Source organism: Heterocephalus glaber, unplaced genomic scaffold (genome assembly GCF_053883595.1).
Source record: "Heterocephalus glaber isolate CG9 unplaced genomic scaffold, H.glaber_assembly_v1.0 deba00000937, whole genome shotgun sequence".
Lineage (NCBI taxonomy): Eukaryota > Metazoa > Chordata > Mammalia > Rodentia > Bathyergidae > Heterocephalus > Heterocephalus glaber.
Window position 1 is genome coordinate 372,414 of NW_028258173.1, and position 18,017 is coordinate 390,430.

Sequence of the window (18,017 nt, forward strand, 5' to 3'; positions counted from 1 at the left end):
AGGAGGATTATAAGTCTGAGGGCAGCCCTGAGCAACTCAGCAAGACCCTGACTCAAAAAAAAAGAAAAGAGAAAAAAAAAATATCTAGGGAATGTAACTTAAGAGTACCCTGGGTTCAATCCCCAGTGGCCATTAAAAAAAAAAAAATGAAAAAGAGAAAACTTCAGAATAAAAAAGAAAAGGAGTGCCCTTAGGGGCAGGAGGTGTAGCTCCGTCGTAAAGCACTTGCCTAGGATGTGCAAGGCTCTGGGTTCAATCCCTAGCGGCACAAAAAGAAAAGAATGGGGGCCGGGGATTTAGCTCAGTGGTTTCACCGCCTGCTACGCAAGCGCCAAGGACCCGAGTTCGATCCCCGGTACCAAAAGAAAAGAATGACCTTATTTTCAGTAACCAATAAAGCAAAAGTCCACTGGGGGCCCCAGAAGAGTAAGGAACAAAGGGTGCCCAGCACAGAGGAGAGCAGGGAAAGGCCCGGGAGTTGTCCACTGTGTTCAGAACAGTCATGACAGGAAAAGCATGAGTCACATAGCCAACAGCTGTGCTCTTCCGCATGCATGTTGTGCAGCAGGACCCACAGGTAGGCCACTGGCGTCCAAGAGCTTGGACTCAGCAGGCTGCTTCACGTCCTGGCTCCTGAGAGTGACTCACTGGGCAGCCTGCTGATGTCCCGTGTGGTGTGAGCCGAGCGCCTGCCTTCCTTCCAGAGTCTGCAGTCTTTACCAGCCAGGCCAGGTGCCTACATGAGCTGCCCTGGGAAAACATGGGCACTAATTCTCAAGACCATCTGGGGAACAAATGCCTGTGTGATCCAGCCAGGTGAGCATCAACTCTGCCCTTGCTGAGTGTCACACACCACAGCCCGCAGAACGACTGTGCTGTCATGTGGGTCCTTCCCAGGGAATCACAGTGGATGGTCCTGGGGACCTGGCACAGGCACATTTCAAGTTAAAGGGCATATTTTAAAGGAGAATAATTTAAAGCAACATGTGTAGAAACTAAAGGGGAAGGTGAGATGAAACTGAAGGAAAGGGGAGATGGAGCTGCCAGCAAGGAGTGAAGCCAGCAGGGCTGGGGCTCACCTCAGGGTCTGTGGGGTTCTGGTCTGAGATCATAGCTAACACAGGGTGTACATCAGCTACTTCATGAGGAAATAAACGAAGAAATATTTTATGTCCTCGAACCTACCAAATAAAAAGACACTGAATCACTACATAGTTAGAAAATACAGAAAGCAGCATCGAAATCGGGACCTTGCACTTTTGAGGCAGGCAGCAGAACCACTGAGCTAAATTCTCAGCCAGCAAAGCTATCTTTTCCCTTTCTCATCAAAAGCCACCATCTCTGCTCCAGTGATTGGCATGAATGTGTCATTTTCCAGTGAGTCCAAAGGAGCCACAAGAAGGCAACCTTTACTTCCCAAATAATTTCATCTGTTAATATGTTTTGTCCCTATTTGGCTACCCAACCTTACAAGTGGCTCATCAGAAATACAGACAGGTTTACAGCCAAAGCACACTGAATGCGCCCAATCTCATCTGATCTTGGAAGCTAAGCAAGGTTTGTCCTGGTTAGTACTTGGATGGGAGAAATTCAGATACATTACAAACTAAAGCTGGTGCCTCTGCCCTGCTCATATGACTGCCCTCTGACATTTATGAGTACGCCCCAGATTCATCAGCACTCTGTAAAGTGTCCGCAGTGTTCTCTCGCCAACCAGGGCCTGTCCCTGCGGCACAGCAGGAGTGCTGTGCAGCTGCATAAGGAGGCGGCCGAGTCCCTCCCACAGTCAGAGTAGGGACACCAGTGTGGGCCAACACCAGCCAACGCCAGGGGCCTGCAGGGAAAGCAAGACATCGGCACGCTGCCCAGCTTCCTCAGGACATCAGTGGACAGCTGCCCCAGAAAACCCATCCACACAGGAAAGTCAAGAACCACTCCATTCCACCAAGATCTGCTTTTTCTAAGAGACTACATTTCTACCAAATGACCCCCTCAATTGCTAAGATCTGAGTCCCCAACATATGGTTAAAGAAAAGAGAGCATGGAGCCAGAGATTTAGCTCAGTGGTTTCACCGCCTGCTGCTCAAGCGCAAGGAACCAAGTTCAATCCCCAGTACCAAAAAAAAAAAAAAGAAAAGAGAGCATGAAAACTCTAAGTCACGTCTAGGAGCCATGTTTCCTGAGAAGCAGCTTCTGGACTGAGTACATTACAAAAGCATCTACAGCGCCACACAAATATTACCTTGGTGATGATGTACAGAAATTTAAAAGCCAGATGTACGAGGGTGCCCGGCGAGGTCTTGTCTTGCACTATGTCCAACAATGAGGTCATCATCCACTCTAGGGAACAACAGATATCAAACATTAAACATTAATATGACACTAAAACAAAATACCAAAATAAGAGTTCATGTAGAACATGAGAATGGTTCAATACCTGAAGCCTATATAACCAAGTATCAACACAGCAAAGGAGAAAGGTATGTTCATCTCATTCATGTCATTATACACTCACTCACACTCTCAAATGTAGAAAAAAATATCTCTAATCTCTATTTGAGACCACACTTTACAGAAGACATCTGCCACTGCTGCTATGATTTACCAATGTAAAAACACTGCAAGAAAAGAAAGAGGATTTCTGCTTTCAGTCATAAATAAGTAACTGACCTAGAATTTGCCCTATACTTCATCAATGGTTAAAAAACCAAACAAAATACACACAGCTTTGATTTTCAGACACAGGAAAACAGGCAGTACACATGTACTCCCTGAATCAAGACAACCAACCAGACCCTAGCGCTGTCCCCATTGTCTGCAGGGAAGCCGGGACTGGAGACGCAGAGCACAGCAATGCCGACAGGAAACAGATGGTGTCCAGGGGCAAGGTCAGCTGAAGCCTGCAGGGTGAGGGTCCATCGAGGAAGCCACACGGGCCACGAGCTCTGCAGGTCATCAGGGAGGTCCTGGAGGCCTGGCTGAGTGCCCCCAGGAGGAGAAGAATAAACACCACAAATATGCTCAAGAGTAATGAAGAAAACATGAAAAATATGAGGCAAGAGACAGAAAATATTAAGAAGAAAAAAAGCAGAGTGCTGGGGATGTAGCTCAGCAGTACAGCACTACTTAGCATGTGTGAAACTCTGCATTAAATCCTCAGCACCACAAGGGAAAATAAAAAGGAACCTCAGGAACTGGGGAAAATCTAGTTCTAAAGTGGAAGTTTAAATAAAGGGGATTAACAGCAGATTGGACCCTGGGGAAGAAAAGATCAGCAAACTTGAAAACATTTCAACACAAAGGAGAAAAAAAGACAAAAGAACCTCAACAATGTGTAGTAATATCCACATAACCAGAATCCCAGAAGATTAATAAGGCAAAGGCAGAGAAATTACGGAGAAAGTAACAGCCAAAACTTTTTGTTTCTTCTTGTTTGGACAGTTTCACTAGTTCCCCAGGCTGGCCTTGAACTTGAGATCCTCCTGCCTCAGCCTCCTAAATAGCTGGGATTATAAGCGTGCACCAACAATCCCTAGCCCACCAATAAACTTCTAAATTCCATTAATCCAAAAGGTTTAACAAACTCCAAGAAAGATAATTGAAAAGAAAACCACACCATGAAATACCATAATCAATTGGTGAAAATCATCAATAAAAGAAAAATTCTAAAAGCAGCCAAAGGGAAAATAAGTACATACTGTATTATATATACAATAATACTGTACTATATATAGACAGAAACAAAGATAAAAATAAACACAAACAGGGCCGGGGATTTAGCTCAGTACCAAAAACAAAAAACAAAAAACACAAACTTTATCAGAAACAATACAAGCCAAAAGACAATACACTGCCCAACATCCTTTAAAATTCTGAAAGAAAAAATTACAGGGGCCAGGGATTTAGCTCAGTGGTTTCGCCATCTACTGTGCAAGTGCAAGGACCCGAGTTCGATCCCTGGTACCAAAACAAACAAACAAAAAAAGAATATCTGAAAAAATTACAACCTAGAATTCCATATCTGGCAACCTGCCTTTGAAAACCAAAGGTGAAAAAAAAATGGTCAAAAGCTGAAAAAATTTCTACACCAGAATATTAAATTCTTCAAGCAAGTAGGAAACTGTAATCTCTAGAACAAAGCTGTAAATGGCAAATACACAGAAAAATATTAAAGACTTTTTCTCATTTTTACTTTCTTTATCCCACCTTATACCCACCTTGTGATTTTCCATTGGATCAAGGTTACCTAAGCAACTACATTTGTAATCTTATTAGCTGTCTATAGTTTTGTCCCACCTTATACACACGTTGTGATTTTCCACTCATTTTTTTTTTTTTTTGTACCAGGAATGGAACTCAGGACCTTGCACTTTCGAGGCAGGCTCGGTGCACTGAGCTAAATCCCCGGCCCTCCACTGGATTGATACTACCTAAGCAACTATACTTGTAATCTTATTAGCTATCTATAGTTTTGTCCCACCTTATACCCACCTCACCTTGTGATTTTGCCCTATAAAACGCCCTTGAGAAGTGGGGTCCATGAATAACCCACTTTCCGGGCCCCGTTCTGTCTCTCTTAGGCAGAACCATTCTCTCAATAAATATTTCCTTCTCTTAACCTCTGTTGTTCCTAGAACTCATTCTTCCATTTTTGAGAAGACAAGCTTGGTGTATCAGACATCAAGCAGGTTGGGAGTTATAGTACAGTGGATCCTCGAGTTACGACCGGCCTGCCATACAAACAACTTAGGTTACGACAGGAATTCTGGTTTTAATTTATGACCAAAGTCTTGCGTTATGACCCAAACGCCTGCCACCCGTGCTTCCAGATGGTCTCAGACATAGATTTAACCCTTAAAGAGTTCCAGAAGGGAGTTCTCCTGCCTACAGCCCAGCTATGGAATTTCGAGACATAATTCCATTTTGGCCTCCGGTCACAACTGAGACCTCAATGATCCGGTGATGCTGTGATTCTCTAGGACAAGATTACACCAGCTGAAAACATCCTGGGAGGAACAAACATCTACTCAGTTCCTCATTGTTCTTGGATTGTTACATCTTGTTTGCACAGATGTACTGAACTCTCTGCAAGTCATTTGTTACATTTGTTTCTCCCAATGTACTGAATAAAAGGTGGGATAATCTGGGGGCTTTCGTCTTTGCTGCCCAGAGCAGCACTGATCAGACCCCCCCCCAAAAAAAAGAGTTCCAAAAGGAACATTACCTGTGTAGGGTTAACTGACAAATCCTGGGCCAATGTCTCTCTAAGGACACTGAGATCTGCAAGGAAGAAAGTGTGGCCTAAAATTATGCAGGAGACTCTGAAGGTTGTGTAAAGGAACCTGAACCGTCAATTGACCAACCTGAGTTACAACTAGCCCTCACAAACAAATTAAGTTCCTAAGTCCACTGTATTCCCCTTATATTATTTGGAGATCCATATATCATCCCTGATTCAGGTACTCTATATCATTTGGAGGTCTCCCACTGAGATAACTGGATGAAGGTTAAGAGTTTGCTTTTATTTCATAGATTCTGGACTGTGGCTTGCTTAGGAAATCAAAATTGTCTTGAATCTTTATGTCTTATGTCTTGAATTTTTGTCAATTGTGCATGCCTTGAGTTTTTCATGCCTTGTTTCTCTTTTATGCATTATCCTTTATTAAAATAATGGTAGGGCCAGGGATTTAGCTCAGTGGTTCTGCCACCTCCCTCGCAAGTACAAGATCCCAAGTTCAATCCCCAGTACCAAAAAAACCCCCCAAAAAACAGTAAGTTGAGAACATGGAAGATACGTCCCATCAAAGAAAGTGACGTTTTACATTCTATTCTTGTTTTGTAAATGTTGCATTTGGACTTAGTTGTTGAATTTACTAGCATTCTTTGACCTGTTAGACAACAGCACTAGGGAAAAAGCAGTGTTACAGCGCCCCCTAGTAGACTTAGATATAAAATTCTGTAAAATAGGTTCATAAAATCTAGTTTATATTTAATAAATATACATGCGTATTAATAAAACATGGGACCTTTTCTGCCAGTTAATAAAGACAGTAGGCCGGCAGCTGTTCTTAAGACTTGAGGGACAGGTTTTACTGAGACGTTCTGGTTCAATCCTTCTCTATGCTCTAGAGAAAATGTTGAGCCTGTTCTGCCTCAGTTTCCCTTCTGGTCTGATCTTCCGCTGGTGAGGAGGCAATCTTAGCTTGTGAGATTCCCCATTCTCACCTTTTCGGGCTGAGAGTGACGACTCATGACCAAGTTGTCTCAATAACTCATCGTGAACATGATAATAAAAGATTCCCTTTGCTGATCTCCTTTCTGATCTTTCCCTGCCATTTTATATTTTCCTTTTTAAAGGCATGTAAGATTAGGGAGAAAGGAACCTTTCCCTCCTATCCAACAACTAAGAACCTTTAAGTTCAGCCCGTGGAAAATGAGTGTTTGCTAGCACCAAAGACAAGGAAGTCATCTTAGATGAGGAACACAGACCCCATCTCTGGGTGAGATGAGACTGGGATTTTGCCAGTCCAGAAGAGCACACACGAAAGTGATGTCCCTGCTTAGTGTTCTGGGCAACAGTCTTCCTCAGGAGATTGAACCTGAGGCCCCGTGGAAAGAACCACCTGCTGGGTAAGACCAGAAGGAGCTATTTCCTAAGCACCACATTTAAGGGACCAAGATACACTCAGTTTAAGGGAGAATCCCCAACCTCCTGGTTCTCTCTCTCCTCCTAGATCTGGTTCTCATCATTTGTGTGTAGGAGAGGAAAATACTTTCACTAATAAGTTGTGGGCTGAATGTTGACCAGATAGGCAGCTAGATTCCTCTGCAGAGACAGATCTCTGGTAGCATGGATGAGTAAAAGCTGAGGACAGCTGAGGGGTCATGGCCAGGGTTACTCTCTGACAGATATCAAAAGACCCCTCAGTGGAAGCTGGGTCCTGACACGCCAACTGGGTAAACAGCAGAAAAATCCCCATTTATCTGTCATCCCCTTGCACTCAAGACCTTTCTCTCTGCTAATAAATTAGAAAAAAAAAAAAAAAAAAACCCTAAGTTTTTTTCCGACTCACGGAAAGTTAACCTGAAAACTCCTTGATTACCTAAACCACCTTCTAGTTAGACCACCCCTCCCTCCACGAAGTCAGGCTGAGGCAGCTCGCAACAACTGTTTGCCTTTCACAAAGAACAGCAACCAGCTGGCAACTTACACTTGTGCTTTGTATATGCCAACTACAAGTAAAAAAGGGATTTTAGTGCGCCTCTCTCTTTCAGGTGCAGGTAGAAAACTGACCAAAGCCCTTTACTGTAACATGTGAATTGAGGTTGCTAGATGATGAGTGTAAGTTTAACCTGTGAGTTTCAGAGACAAATTTTAGATTAGACCTCAAATAAAGTGTAGGCTTCCCTTGCCGCTTAGGAAGATTGCCTAGGTGATCAGGCAGATAATAGGACTGTCTTAGAGGCTTCTCTGCCCTAGGGCCAAGGACAACATTACTCCAAGCCATTTTACCTATCTCTAGAGGTGATCTCTTTTACAGGCTGAGAAACACTCCAACTATTTCCAACTTGCTCTCTGTTAATCACTTTCCCACTCTCAAAGAATTAGAAAACAACACTTTAAATCACTTCATTATTGGTTTGCTAACAATGCTTCCTTTTTAAAACATGACTGTTACAGCTAAAATCAATTGTAATCCCTGCTGGAGTAAAACATGAGTTCCCAAAGAAGACAGGGCTCACGCTAGTAAATGGGTGCACAGTCCGGCCCTAACTATCTTCTGGTCACTCTCCAGGTGGCAGCCACTTGCCCTGGAGCTGAGTCACCTTGGGGACACCTTGATATATAAATCAAGTAGAAATTAAAAGGGACCTGGGCATGGTGGCACACACCTGTAATCCCACCAGTCAGGAGGCTGAGGCAGGAGGATCACCAAGAGTTCAAGGCCAGCCTGGGCTACACAGTGAGTTTGAGGCCAGCCTGAACTACACAGTGAAACCCTGTCTCAAAAAACCAAAAAAAAAAAATTTTTTAAAAAGGAAATTAAAAGGGATGCCAATTTTTTCTCTTGTTTCAAATGGGATACTCCATGTCAAAACCTCTTACTCTTTTGGAATGTGTTCTTAGGCACTGGAAAATATTCAACCCTCATTTTTCTGTTGAAAAAGAGCCGATTAATATTTTTCTGCACCTGTGCATGGCCTGCCTACCCCCTAAAGACAAAATGGAATGCAGAGAAGTACTGACTATGATACTATCTCACAACTAGAACTGCACTGTAAGAAAGAGGGAAAATGGTCAGAATTACCTTATTTCAGACTTTCTTTACAGTAAGAAATACTTTCTACTGGTGTCTGAAATATAATTATAAGCCATATGGACTATCTGCATTCATTATGTCCTTTCCTCTCAGTGACCTAAGACAGATCAAACAAGACTTAGGAATGTTTTCAGGCAACCCTAATACGTTTACTGAGGTCTTGAGGGCTTACTCATACCTATGAACTAGATGGGAAAGATGTAATGTTACTCTTAAACCAAACAGACTTCTGGTGAGAGACAAGCAGCACGGCAGGTCTCTGTTACATTTGGGGATGAGTATTTTCTAAATTTTATGAGATCAGAAGACGAGCAGCTACAGAAGAGCTGGGTCCTATGGAGACTAAACAGTCCCTACACAACACCCCTGCTGGTCTTCAAATCAAACGGAGATCAAAATAGAAGACATTTTCAGATATGTTTCCTTGGAGGTCTAAGGAAGACACAAACCAAGCTCTTCAGTTATTTCAAATTATCAACTATTTATCAGGAGATAGATGAGAGCCTTTCTGCCTTCTCAGATCAGTTATGAGAGGCTTTGATGAAACAGACATCCCTGGCTCCTGATTCAATGGAAGGACATATTCTTCTTAAAGACTAGGGGCCAGGGATTTAGCTCACTGGTTCTGCCGCCTGCCCTGCAAGTGCAAGGACCCGAGTTTGATCCCTGATACCAAAAAAAAAAAAAAAAAGACAGGTTTATTACCCAGTCAGCCAGTTACTAGAAACAGGCTACAAAAGATGGCTTTTATGGCTTTTGCTTCAGAAGCTCACTTGATACTTTAGTGGAAATTGCCTCCTCAATATTTTATAATCTGGGCCGGGGACTTAGCTCAGTGGTTCTAGCACCTGCCTTGCAAGCACAAGGTCCTGAGTTCGATCCCCAGTGCTAAAAAAAAAAAATCAATATTTTATAATAAAGACCTGGAGGAAGCCAAGGGGAGAAAAGAGAGACTAAAAGGAAGCAGCTGCTTTAATCGTGGCCTTAAAAGGAACAGTTCCTAAGTCTGATTCTCTGTCAGCCATCACACCGCAAAGAAAGGAGTCGCTGGAGAGGGGGCAACCCGCTATTTCTCACAACCCTTAGGCAGTAACTGATATGGCTTTCTTTTTACATATTCCTTTTAATTATGCCTTGTTTAAATACTGTAATATATATTCACCCAGGTCAGGTACGCTGTCTTCCCCTTGAAGAGACAGAAATAAATCCTGAAATATGGACAACTAAAGGTAAGACAGAACAGTAAGAGCCACTCTGGTAAAAATAAATCTCAAAGATGCTACTATTTTTCCTTACCAGAGACAATACCCTCTGAGGCCTGAAGTTAAGAGAAGATTATTCGAGAGCACAAGGTTTACCTAAAGTTTGTAACAGCCCATACAACACTCCAATCTTGAGAGTTCAAACACCCAATGGGAAACAGATTGATACAAGACCTCAGGTAAATGCGGCAGCAGTGCCAATCCACCCCGTGGTATCTAACCTGTACATTCTGCCCCGCTCAGATCCTTTAAGATGCTAGTTGGTTCTGAATTGAGATTTAAAAGATGCTTTATATTCCTTTACATACAGATTCCCAGTTTCTTTTTGGCTTTAAATATCCTCACAAGGGCCGGGTATTTAGCTCAGTGGTTCTGCCTCCTGCCTTGCAAGCAGAAGGACCTGAGTTCAATCCCTGGTACCAAAAAAAAAATCCTCACAACCAAGCCTCTCAACTGATGTGGACTGTGCTTCCTCAAGGGTTAAGAGACATTCCTCATCTTTTTGAGTAAGTCCTTTCCCATGACTTGGCGTGTTTTAAATGTTCCCAGGTCATGATCCTACAATACGTAGATGAGACAGTATTTTGTGCCCCCTCAGAAGAGTGTTCTAATGGAAACAGCTTTTGTACATAGGGAGGGAAGGGGGCTTGAGGGGGGGATGGGATAAAATAAAATTTATTAAAAAAAAAAAACCAGGGCCTGATTTAGCTCAGTGGTTCTGCCGCCTTCTTCGCAAGCACAAGGACCTGAGTTTGATCCCCAGTACAAAAAAAAAAAAACCTAGTTCTGAAAAAAAAAAAAAGAGTAATTCCACCGCTCCCAGGGCAGAGGAGGTGAGCCAATCCCAGCACCCAGGAGGAGGCTCCCCGGCCGCCATTCCACTGCTCCCTGGGCAGAGGAGGTGAGCCAATCCCAGTATCCAGGAGAAAGCCCCCCGGCCTCCATTCCACCACTCCCAGGGCAGAGGAGGTGAGCCAATCCCAGCATCCAGGAGGAGGACCCCCCCAGCCTCCATTCCACCGCTCCCAGGGCAGAGGTGGTGAGCCAATCCCAGCATCCAGGAGGAGGCCCCCCCGGCCACCATTCTACAGCTCCCAGGGCAGAGGAGATGAGCCAATCCTAGCATCCAGGAGGAGGGCCCCCCTGCCGGCCACCATTCTACAGCTCCCAGGGCAGAGGAGGTGAGCCAATCCCAGCATCCAGAAGGAAGCCCCCTGGCCTCCATTCCACCGCTCCCAGAGCAGAGGAAGTGAGCCAATCCCAGGGTCCAGGAGGAGGCTCCCCGGCTGCCATTCCATCACTCCCAGGGCAGAGGAGGTAAGCCAATCCCAGCGCCCAGGAGGAGGCTCCCTGGCCGCCATTCCACCACTCCCAGGGCAGAGGAGGTGAGCCAATCCCAGCGCCCAGGAGGAGGCTCCTGGGCTGCCATTCCACCAGGACAGAGGAGGTGAGCTGCGTGGGCGCCAGTAGTGCACCACCCCCCGCCCCCGTGGAAATAAGAAGACACGTAAACAAGCCTCAAAAACAGACTTCCAGATCACCTACAGCAATCTCAAAGAGAAACAAGATGGAACAATCTGATACTCAACCACCTAGACTCCCTGAACTGGCAACAAAAGAGGATCTGGAAAAAATGAAATCAGAAATTATTTCTCAGATAACATCAGAGATTGTGCCCATAGTGCAAGACATGATTAATAAATCTAGAGAGGAAACAGATTTTTAAAAAAGAAAGAAAAGAGTACTCTAAGTCAAGGCACTCATGCTCTGCTGAATTTTCTAACAGACAGTGGTTATAAGGTTTCTAGATCTAAGGCACAACTTTGCAGCCTTGAGGTACATTATTTGGGCCTTATCATATCTAAGGAAACCCAAAAACTGGGAGAAGAAAGAATTAAACCAATTCTTTCCTTCCCACAGCCTGAGACCCTAAAACAGCTAAAAGGATCCTTAGGAATTACAGGCTTTTGTCACCTTTGGCTAGCAAGATATGGTAAAACTGCATGACCCCTCTATCAGCTTTAAAGGAAGCCCAAAAGGCAGATATTTATATTTTAACCTAGGAATCTGAGTCCCAAAACTTCACTCCAGAAACTTAAACAAGCATTTCTAAATGCCCAGCACTGAGCCTACCAATAGGACATGGTTTCAATCTGTATGTTGATGAAAGCCGGGACACGGCTTTGGGAGAGGTTACACAGATCAAAGACCTGCTCAACAGCCTTAGGGTGTCTGAGTCATGAATTAGACCTTACAGCAAAGGGACGGCCTATGTGTCTTAGAGCTGTGGCTGCAGTAGCCTTCCTGGTACCAGAGACATCCAAACTAACTTAGGCAAACATCTCACTGTGTATACACCTCACAATGTGACAGAACTTCTTTCTTCCAAATGGAGCCTACGGCTGTCGGACAAAACCATCAATCTAGAGCCTGTCTTAAAAACTGTCTTTGCTTTCACAGGTGTAAAAGGCTTTTATTCCTTCTGATTCTTAGTACAAGAGATCTCTGTTAATTAACCTATAAAAGTTCTGACTAATCTTACTTATAGTTATAAACTTAAAAACTGTACGAGGGTTATTATAATTCAACGTGGCCAAATACATCTGCATGAGTTGTCTTATTCATGTTTGTTCATCGGTCTGTCAAATCTGTAACCTGTTACCTCACAGCTATTTTGTTTGAGCTCAACAATTTTTTTTCTTCTTTTTGCCATTTTGGATTTTAAAGACGTTTGTCTATGACTTAAGTTGGCAGATAGATAAATGTCATTAAAGATATGCTTCCATCCAGGTTGCCAGTTTATCAAAATTATGTCAAGACTGGTTTTACAAATGCAATGCATATTGGTGTCTGTGAACAATAACTTGGGAGTCTTTCATTGGCCAAGAATAATGTATTAGGGCCGGGGATTTAGCTCAGTGGTACTGTGCCTGCCTGGCAAGTGCAAGGTCCTGAGTTCGATCCCTGGTACCACAAAAAAGAAGAAAAGAAAAAAAAAGAAAGAATAGGGCCAGAGATTTAGCTCTGTGGTTCCAATGCCTGCATCGCATGCGCAAGGTCCTGAGTTCAATCCCCAGTACAAAAAAAAAAAAAAAAGAAGAAGAATGTGTTTGTTAATTGTTATGATCTGGTTCTCACAGGTCATCTAAAAAATTTGTTAAGATAATTAAATAGGAACTCCTTAGGCTTAAGAAAACTGCTGGACATGACTCCCCCTGGTGACTAAAGGAGCAGCTGCCTGGAAATGTGTTGTTCCAGTCTTTGTTCACTAATGGGACCCCAATAATTTCCACAGCCTTATGGGAGACACAGCCCAATAAACATTGCTAAGCATATTGTGATATATTTACATTAGTTGTCATCCAAAGATTAAATTTTCTGTGGAAAAAACAGTAAGGTTTTATTAAAAGATGCTCTTGGTACAAAACTAATTTAAGGAACAAAAGGTTTCATATAGCTGTGACACTCATTTTGCTAATGTCATGGTGCACTAAATGTATTCATGCCTTCCAGGTGTACAGGTCTTCTAAGATATAAAACCAAGATTGTTTATGGTGATAACCTGTTTTGAGACTCAGATAATTGCCTCTTATGTTCCAGCTACTCTTATGTTCCAGCTACTTGTGATAAAAGACACATGTGAAGCCAGCATGAGATCACCAAATAATAGTCTTTTTGTTTGTTTTTTGAGATAGGGTCTTGCAATGTAGTTCAGGCTGGTCTCGAACTCATGGCAATCCTCCTGCCTCAACCTCCGGATTCCTGAGATTACAGGTGTGTGTCACCACACCCTGCTTAGTTTTTTTAAAAAAACTTTTGTGATGTGTATGTTATATGTTCAAACAATGTCACACACTAAAACTTAGAGGCTAAACATTACAAACTTCCAAGGTACATTTACAGGCCAGTACATTCTCCTTAGATGACATCCTATTGAAGGATAACAAATTAGGTGAGAGTTTTCTGTGTCATTTAATGTCTTGTGATCAAATAGAGATGTTTGACTACAAAGGCTACTGTACCCTAAGATGGATATTTTAAGTGTGTTAGATAATGTCATCATGATTATCATGCTAAAACATTATGCGTAGCTCTTGATCTCAAGTTCTCTCTGTAAAACTGTAACTGCTGTCAACATTCTGTAAGGATTCAACTACTAAAACAACCATGGTTAATAAAAAAATAACAATCCTCTGGCTATACTTTATATTTCAAATTGCTTGATATCTAGATAAAATTATAATAGTTAAGCTCACTGCTTCCACTGCAATACTAATGGTATTCTTCTGGGTGTTCAACAACTAAAGTTTGGAGACCAGAACTAGAAAGGTAACTGGGCTAAGAGGACAGCCAATATTTTTGCCCTGGCCCTCCAAGGTCAACGAGGACCCAGGATATGAGGGAACCTTTTCTACAGGATCCTACAACTTTGGTGAGTCATCCAACTTCCTGAGCAGGAAGACTGTTGGACTCCAGAGGACAGAAATCAAAAAATGTACAGTGTGTCAAAGGAGGGTCACCAAGAAGAAAAAGTCTCCCATGCTTTCACCAAAAGCAACATGGTCAAGCTCTTTAAGACTGTGACCCATCCTGATCGCTGACAGTGACAGATGAGCTGAGAGGCTCTACGAGTGGTTCCAAAGTAATCCCTGAGGAGATTTAACTGATTCTCATAGACAGCAAGAGGTTAATTTTGAATAACACAGGTCTTGTTTTAACTTGATCTTAAACACCTAGCAGAAAGATATAACCAAAAAACATACAAAAACAATACAAAAAGAGGCTCCAATTGCTGACCCTTTCTGGCAGTTTCCAGCTATACCAGTAGCTGACCGCTGTAATGGTTCATTAAGAAAAGAACTATGGCAGAAGCTACAAAAGCTCAACAAGAGTCTAAATTCTTTAGCTATAACTGTCCTTCAAAACCAAATTCTCCATCTAAAACTAAAAGGACAAAAATATCAGACTTAGGGCCGCACCTACCTCACAAGCAGGTCATGAGTTCAATCCCCAGTACCAAAAAAAAAATCAAACTTACAACTAACCTCCATCAGTAGAGGGGTCTAAGACCCAACTGGTTACAATCACTATTCCAGTACCTGAAGAGCAGTTTCTAGACCTGGCTCTTTCCCCACCCTGCCTCTCCATTCTAGAGCTCATGCTTTTTGATTATACATGCCCTGATTTCCTGGAAAATTTGTTTATTCTTCCCTAGAGGCTGCCAAATCAAAGTGATCATACAAATGAAACTAATGACAAATGTGCCATACTCCTTTTACTGGGATCTACTAGATCTACCTTATCAAGGGAGTTCATAACTGCTAAACCACAACATGACTTCTGGCCAAGGCCCATTAGATTAGCTCTCTAGAGAAGGCCCCTGACTGCAGTCTCCCCTATACCGACACTTCTCAGCTTGAAGCAGTTAGACAGAAACTATCCTCCTTCTCCCCTAACCACAGTTAGGGACACTTCTTCAGAGGGGTGACTATCATAGATAGACACTTAGTAAGAAATATTACAGGCAGTCAAATAGGGATGAGCCCTGGAAGAAGTCAGTGCAAAGACAACTGTGGCTGCAGGCACACTCTTTGAAGGCCAGGCTTCAAGACAAAGAGAGCTGACCACACCTACATATGTCCCCTAGGGATGAACAGCAGTGATTGATACTCCAAATAGGTATCAATCATCTGGCTGGGGGACCAAGACCTTAACTCATCCCTTCCAAGAAAGCTGCCTGACCCATCCCTTCCAGGAAAAGTCCTTGCTCCTTCCATGTACACTTGCTATGTGACTTGCTTCCTCATTTGATCCCCATTTAATCAATATTACCTAAGCAACTATATTTGTAATCTTATTGATCATATCTTTGTCCTACCTTACAACCACCTTGTGACTTTCCATTGGATCAATGTTACCTAAGCAACTATACTTATAATCTTATTAGTTAACTACAGTTTTCTTCCATCTTATACTTGCCTCATCTTATGGTTTTGCTCTATAAAACTCCCTTAAGAAGCAGAGTGGGTGGGCAATCCACCTTCCAGTCCCCCTTCTGTCTCCCTTAGACAGAAGCTATCCTTCTCTCAATAAATATTTCCTCTTAACCATTACTGTTGCTAGAATTCATGCTTTGATTTCAGAGAACACAAACTCAGCATATTGGACACAGAGCAGGTTGGGAGTTATATTTCCCTTATATTATTTGGAGGTCCATATATCATTCCTATATCATATGCCCTATATCAAAAGGATCAATTCATCATGAAAACTTAAACATCCCGCAAATGTACACAATGAAATTACTGAGCTTCAAAATAAAGCAAAACCTGAGAGAAATGATTAAGAAATCAGTGAAGATTTTGATACTCCCTGAGACAGGAACAAAAAAATCAGTAAGGACATATATAGCACTATCAACCACCTCACTTAAGCAACATTCCCAAAATAATCCACCTAACAATAGAACAAGCATTTCTGTCAAGTATACTGAGAACATTCAACAAAACAGACCATGTGCCAAGCCATAAGTCACAAATAAAAAAGGAATGCAATCTCCACCTATGTAAGTCACAAATGAAAAAAGGATTGCAACCTCCACCTACGATGCAGAGTGAGACTACAATGAGATAACACTACAGCCCACTAACATCAAACAGACTGACAATACTAAGTGCTGGGGAGGATCTAAAGCTCCTAGGATTCTCATATACTGTTGGTAACACCACAAAATGATAGTGATTATGGAAACAGGATGGCAGCTTATAAGGCATACACTTACTATCAATCATCACCCAAGAAAAAGGAAAATGTGTCTACCTAAAGGTGGTATGTGGAAGTTCAAAAGAAGTACAGTAAATGATAGTAAAACCTAGAGACAACAGATGTCCTTCAGCAGGTGAAAGAGTAAACCACTTGCGGTTATTAACAAAAGAAAAGGAACAAACTACTGACATGCAATGAATGGATCTCAAACATTCTAACAAAAGATGAGCCAAGGGCAGGGAACTGTGCTGCACAAGTGGAAGGATCTGAGTTCGGAAGGATCCGAGTTCGATCCCCGGCACGAAAAAACAAACAAATAAACAAAAGATGAGCCAAAAAGTAGACTCCTTCCTGAAGGGCTCTAGAGATGGCTCAACTAACACATCAGTGATTGCCCAGGGCCAACAAGAGGACTGACTGCAAAAGGACACGGGGGCAACAGAAATGCTCTATACCAGGATACTGGGGGCAGAGGAAGGGGTGCATAGGTTAGAATTCAAACTGTATTCTTAAAATGGGGGTACTTTCTTATAAATAAATCATACCGTAAGAGGACTTCCAGAAAATGGCAGAGTGGTGACTGACAACAACTTGACTTCTCCAAGATCCACAGTCCAAAAAATAATAATTGGGGAGAAATAAAAGGAGAGAAGTAGATTTCAAGGAACCAGGAAGGATCTGACAGGAAAAATTTAAACCCTACAGAGAAATTGAAGAGACAGAACACAGTGCAGAACAGGGAAGGGACAGTCTGCACCTTCTCTCCAGGTGCTGGCTTGTGGCTCGTGGGAAAAGGAAACAATCTACAGAGACATGGTGAAAGCTGGGGACTCCAGAGGCTTCAGGGAGAAACACAGTGGTGGAACAGACTGGTGGATGCTGTGAGCTGCAGGGATAGCACAGGATTCTGCTCCCATATAAGTTCATTGACAGCCAATAGCTGCTGAGTGACTCTGGTCCAAGCACCTACCATATCCTTGGAGAGAGAATGTGGGACTGCATAACCCTGTAATCATAAAACTCCTCTAGCCCCAACTGTGATTGAATGTGAGTAAACAGATAAAGATGCTTGTTAGTTCTGGGACACTAGATAAGATCTGTATCAGCCATAAGGTCCCAAAGTAAATTACTCAACTCTTTGTTCGAAACTGATGTTCCGGACACCGCTATCTATAGAACAATCTACAAACATCTGCTGACCATCAGTACGTGTCAGCTGACCACTAACCTTTGTTCCTCTTCTGTAAATTTCACCTGTTAACTTCCCCTGGAACCCCCTATAAAAAGAGCCTCGGACTCTGGGCTAGTCGCCTCTCTAAGCTACTTTGCTTTGGGAGTGCCGTCTGGCCAGTCTAAGGTCTGTTTTACTTTCCAACTTGTCCGGTGTGTTCCTTCCTGGGTGTTCTTCGATGCAGTCAGCTCCTCGGAGCGTTTGGTAAGGCCCTCAGTCTTACATTTTGGAGGCCCCGCTGGGATCCCCAGGTGTTCTTCACTGCAGTCAGCTCCTCGGAGCATTTGGTAAACCCCTCGGTCTTACAAGAGCTTGTAGGGGAGGACTAATTATTTGAATCAGGAACTCAAAGCAGTCATGGGACAGTTTCACTGTGGGGCTCCCAGTGTTACATTCCTGTAATGCCTAGGTGACTGACAGCCACAGTCAAGGAGCAGG

At 42.9% G+C, this 18,017-nt stretch overlaps 1 protein-coding gene across 3 annotated transcripts in view; it reads right to left on the reverse strand.

Moving 5' to 3' along the window:
• Tbcd (tubulin folding cofactor D) overlaps positions 1-18,017 on the reverse strand; it is a 150,125-nt gene that overhangs the window by 119,050 nt on the left and 13,058 nt on the right. Inside the window, exons 3-5 of one of the 3 annotated variants that reach the window (XM_004861054.4) lie at positions 2,243-2,340; positions 1,080-1,181; positions 649-750 (exon numbers count right to left, since the gene is read on the reverse strand). In XM_004861054.4, coding sequence (XP_004861111.2) covers positions 649-750; positions 1,080-1,181; positions 2,243-2,340 — 302 coding nt within the window. The remainder of the gene's footprint in view (positions 1-648; positions 751-1,079; positions 1,182-2,242; positions 2,341-18,017) is intronic. The other 2 variants (XM_013078115.3, XM_021241301.2) reach the window with 2 other exon arrangements.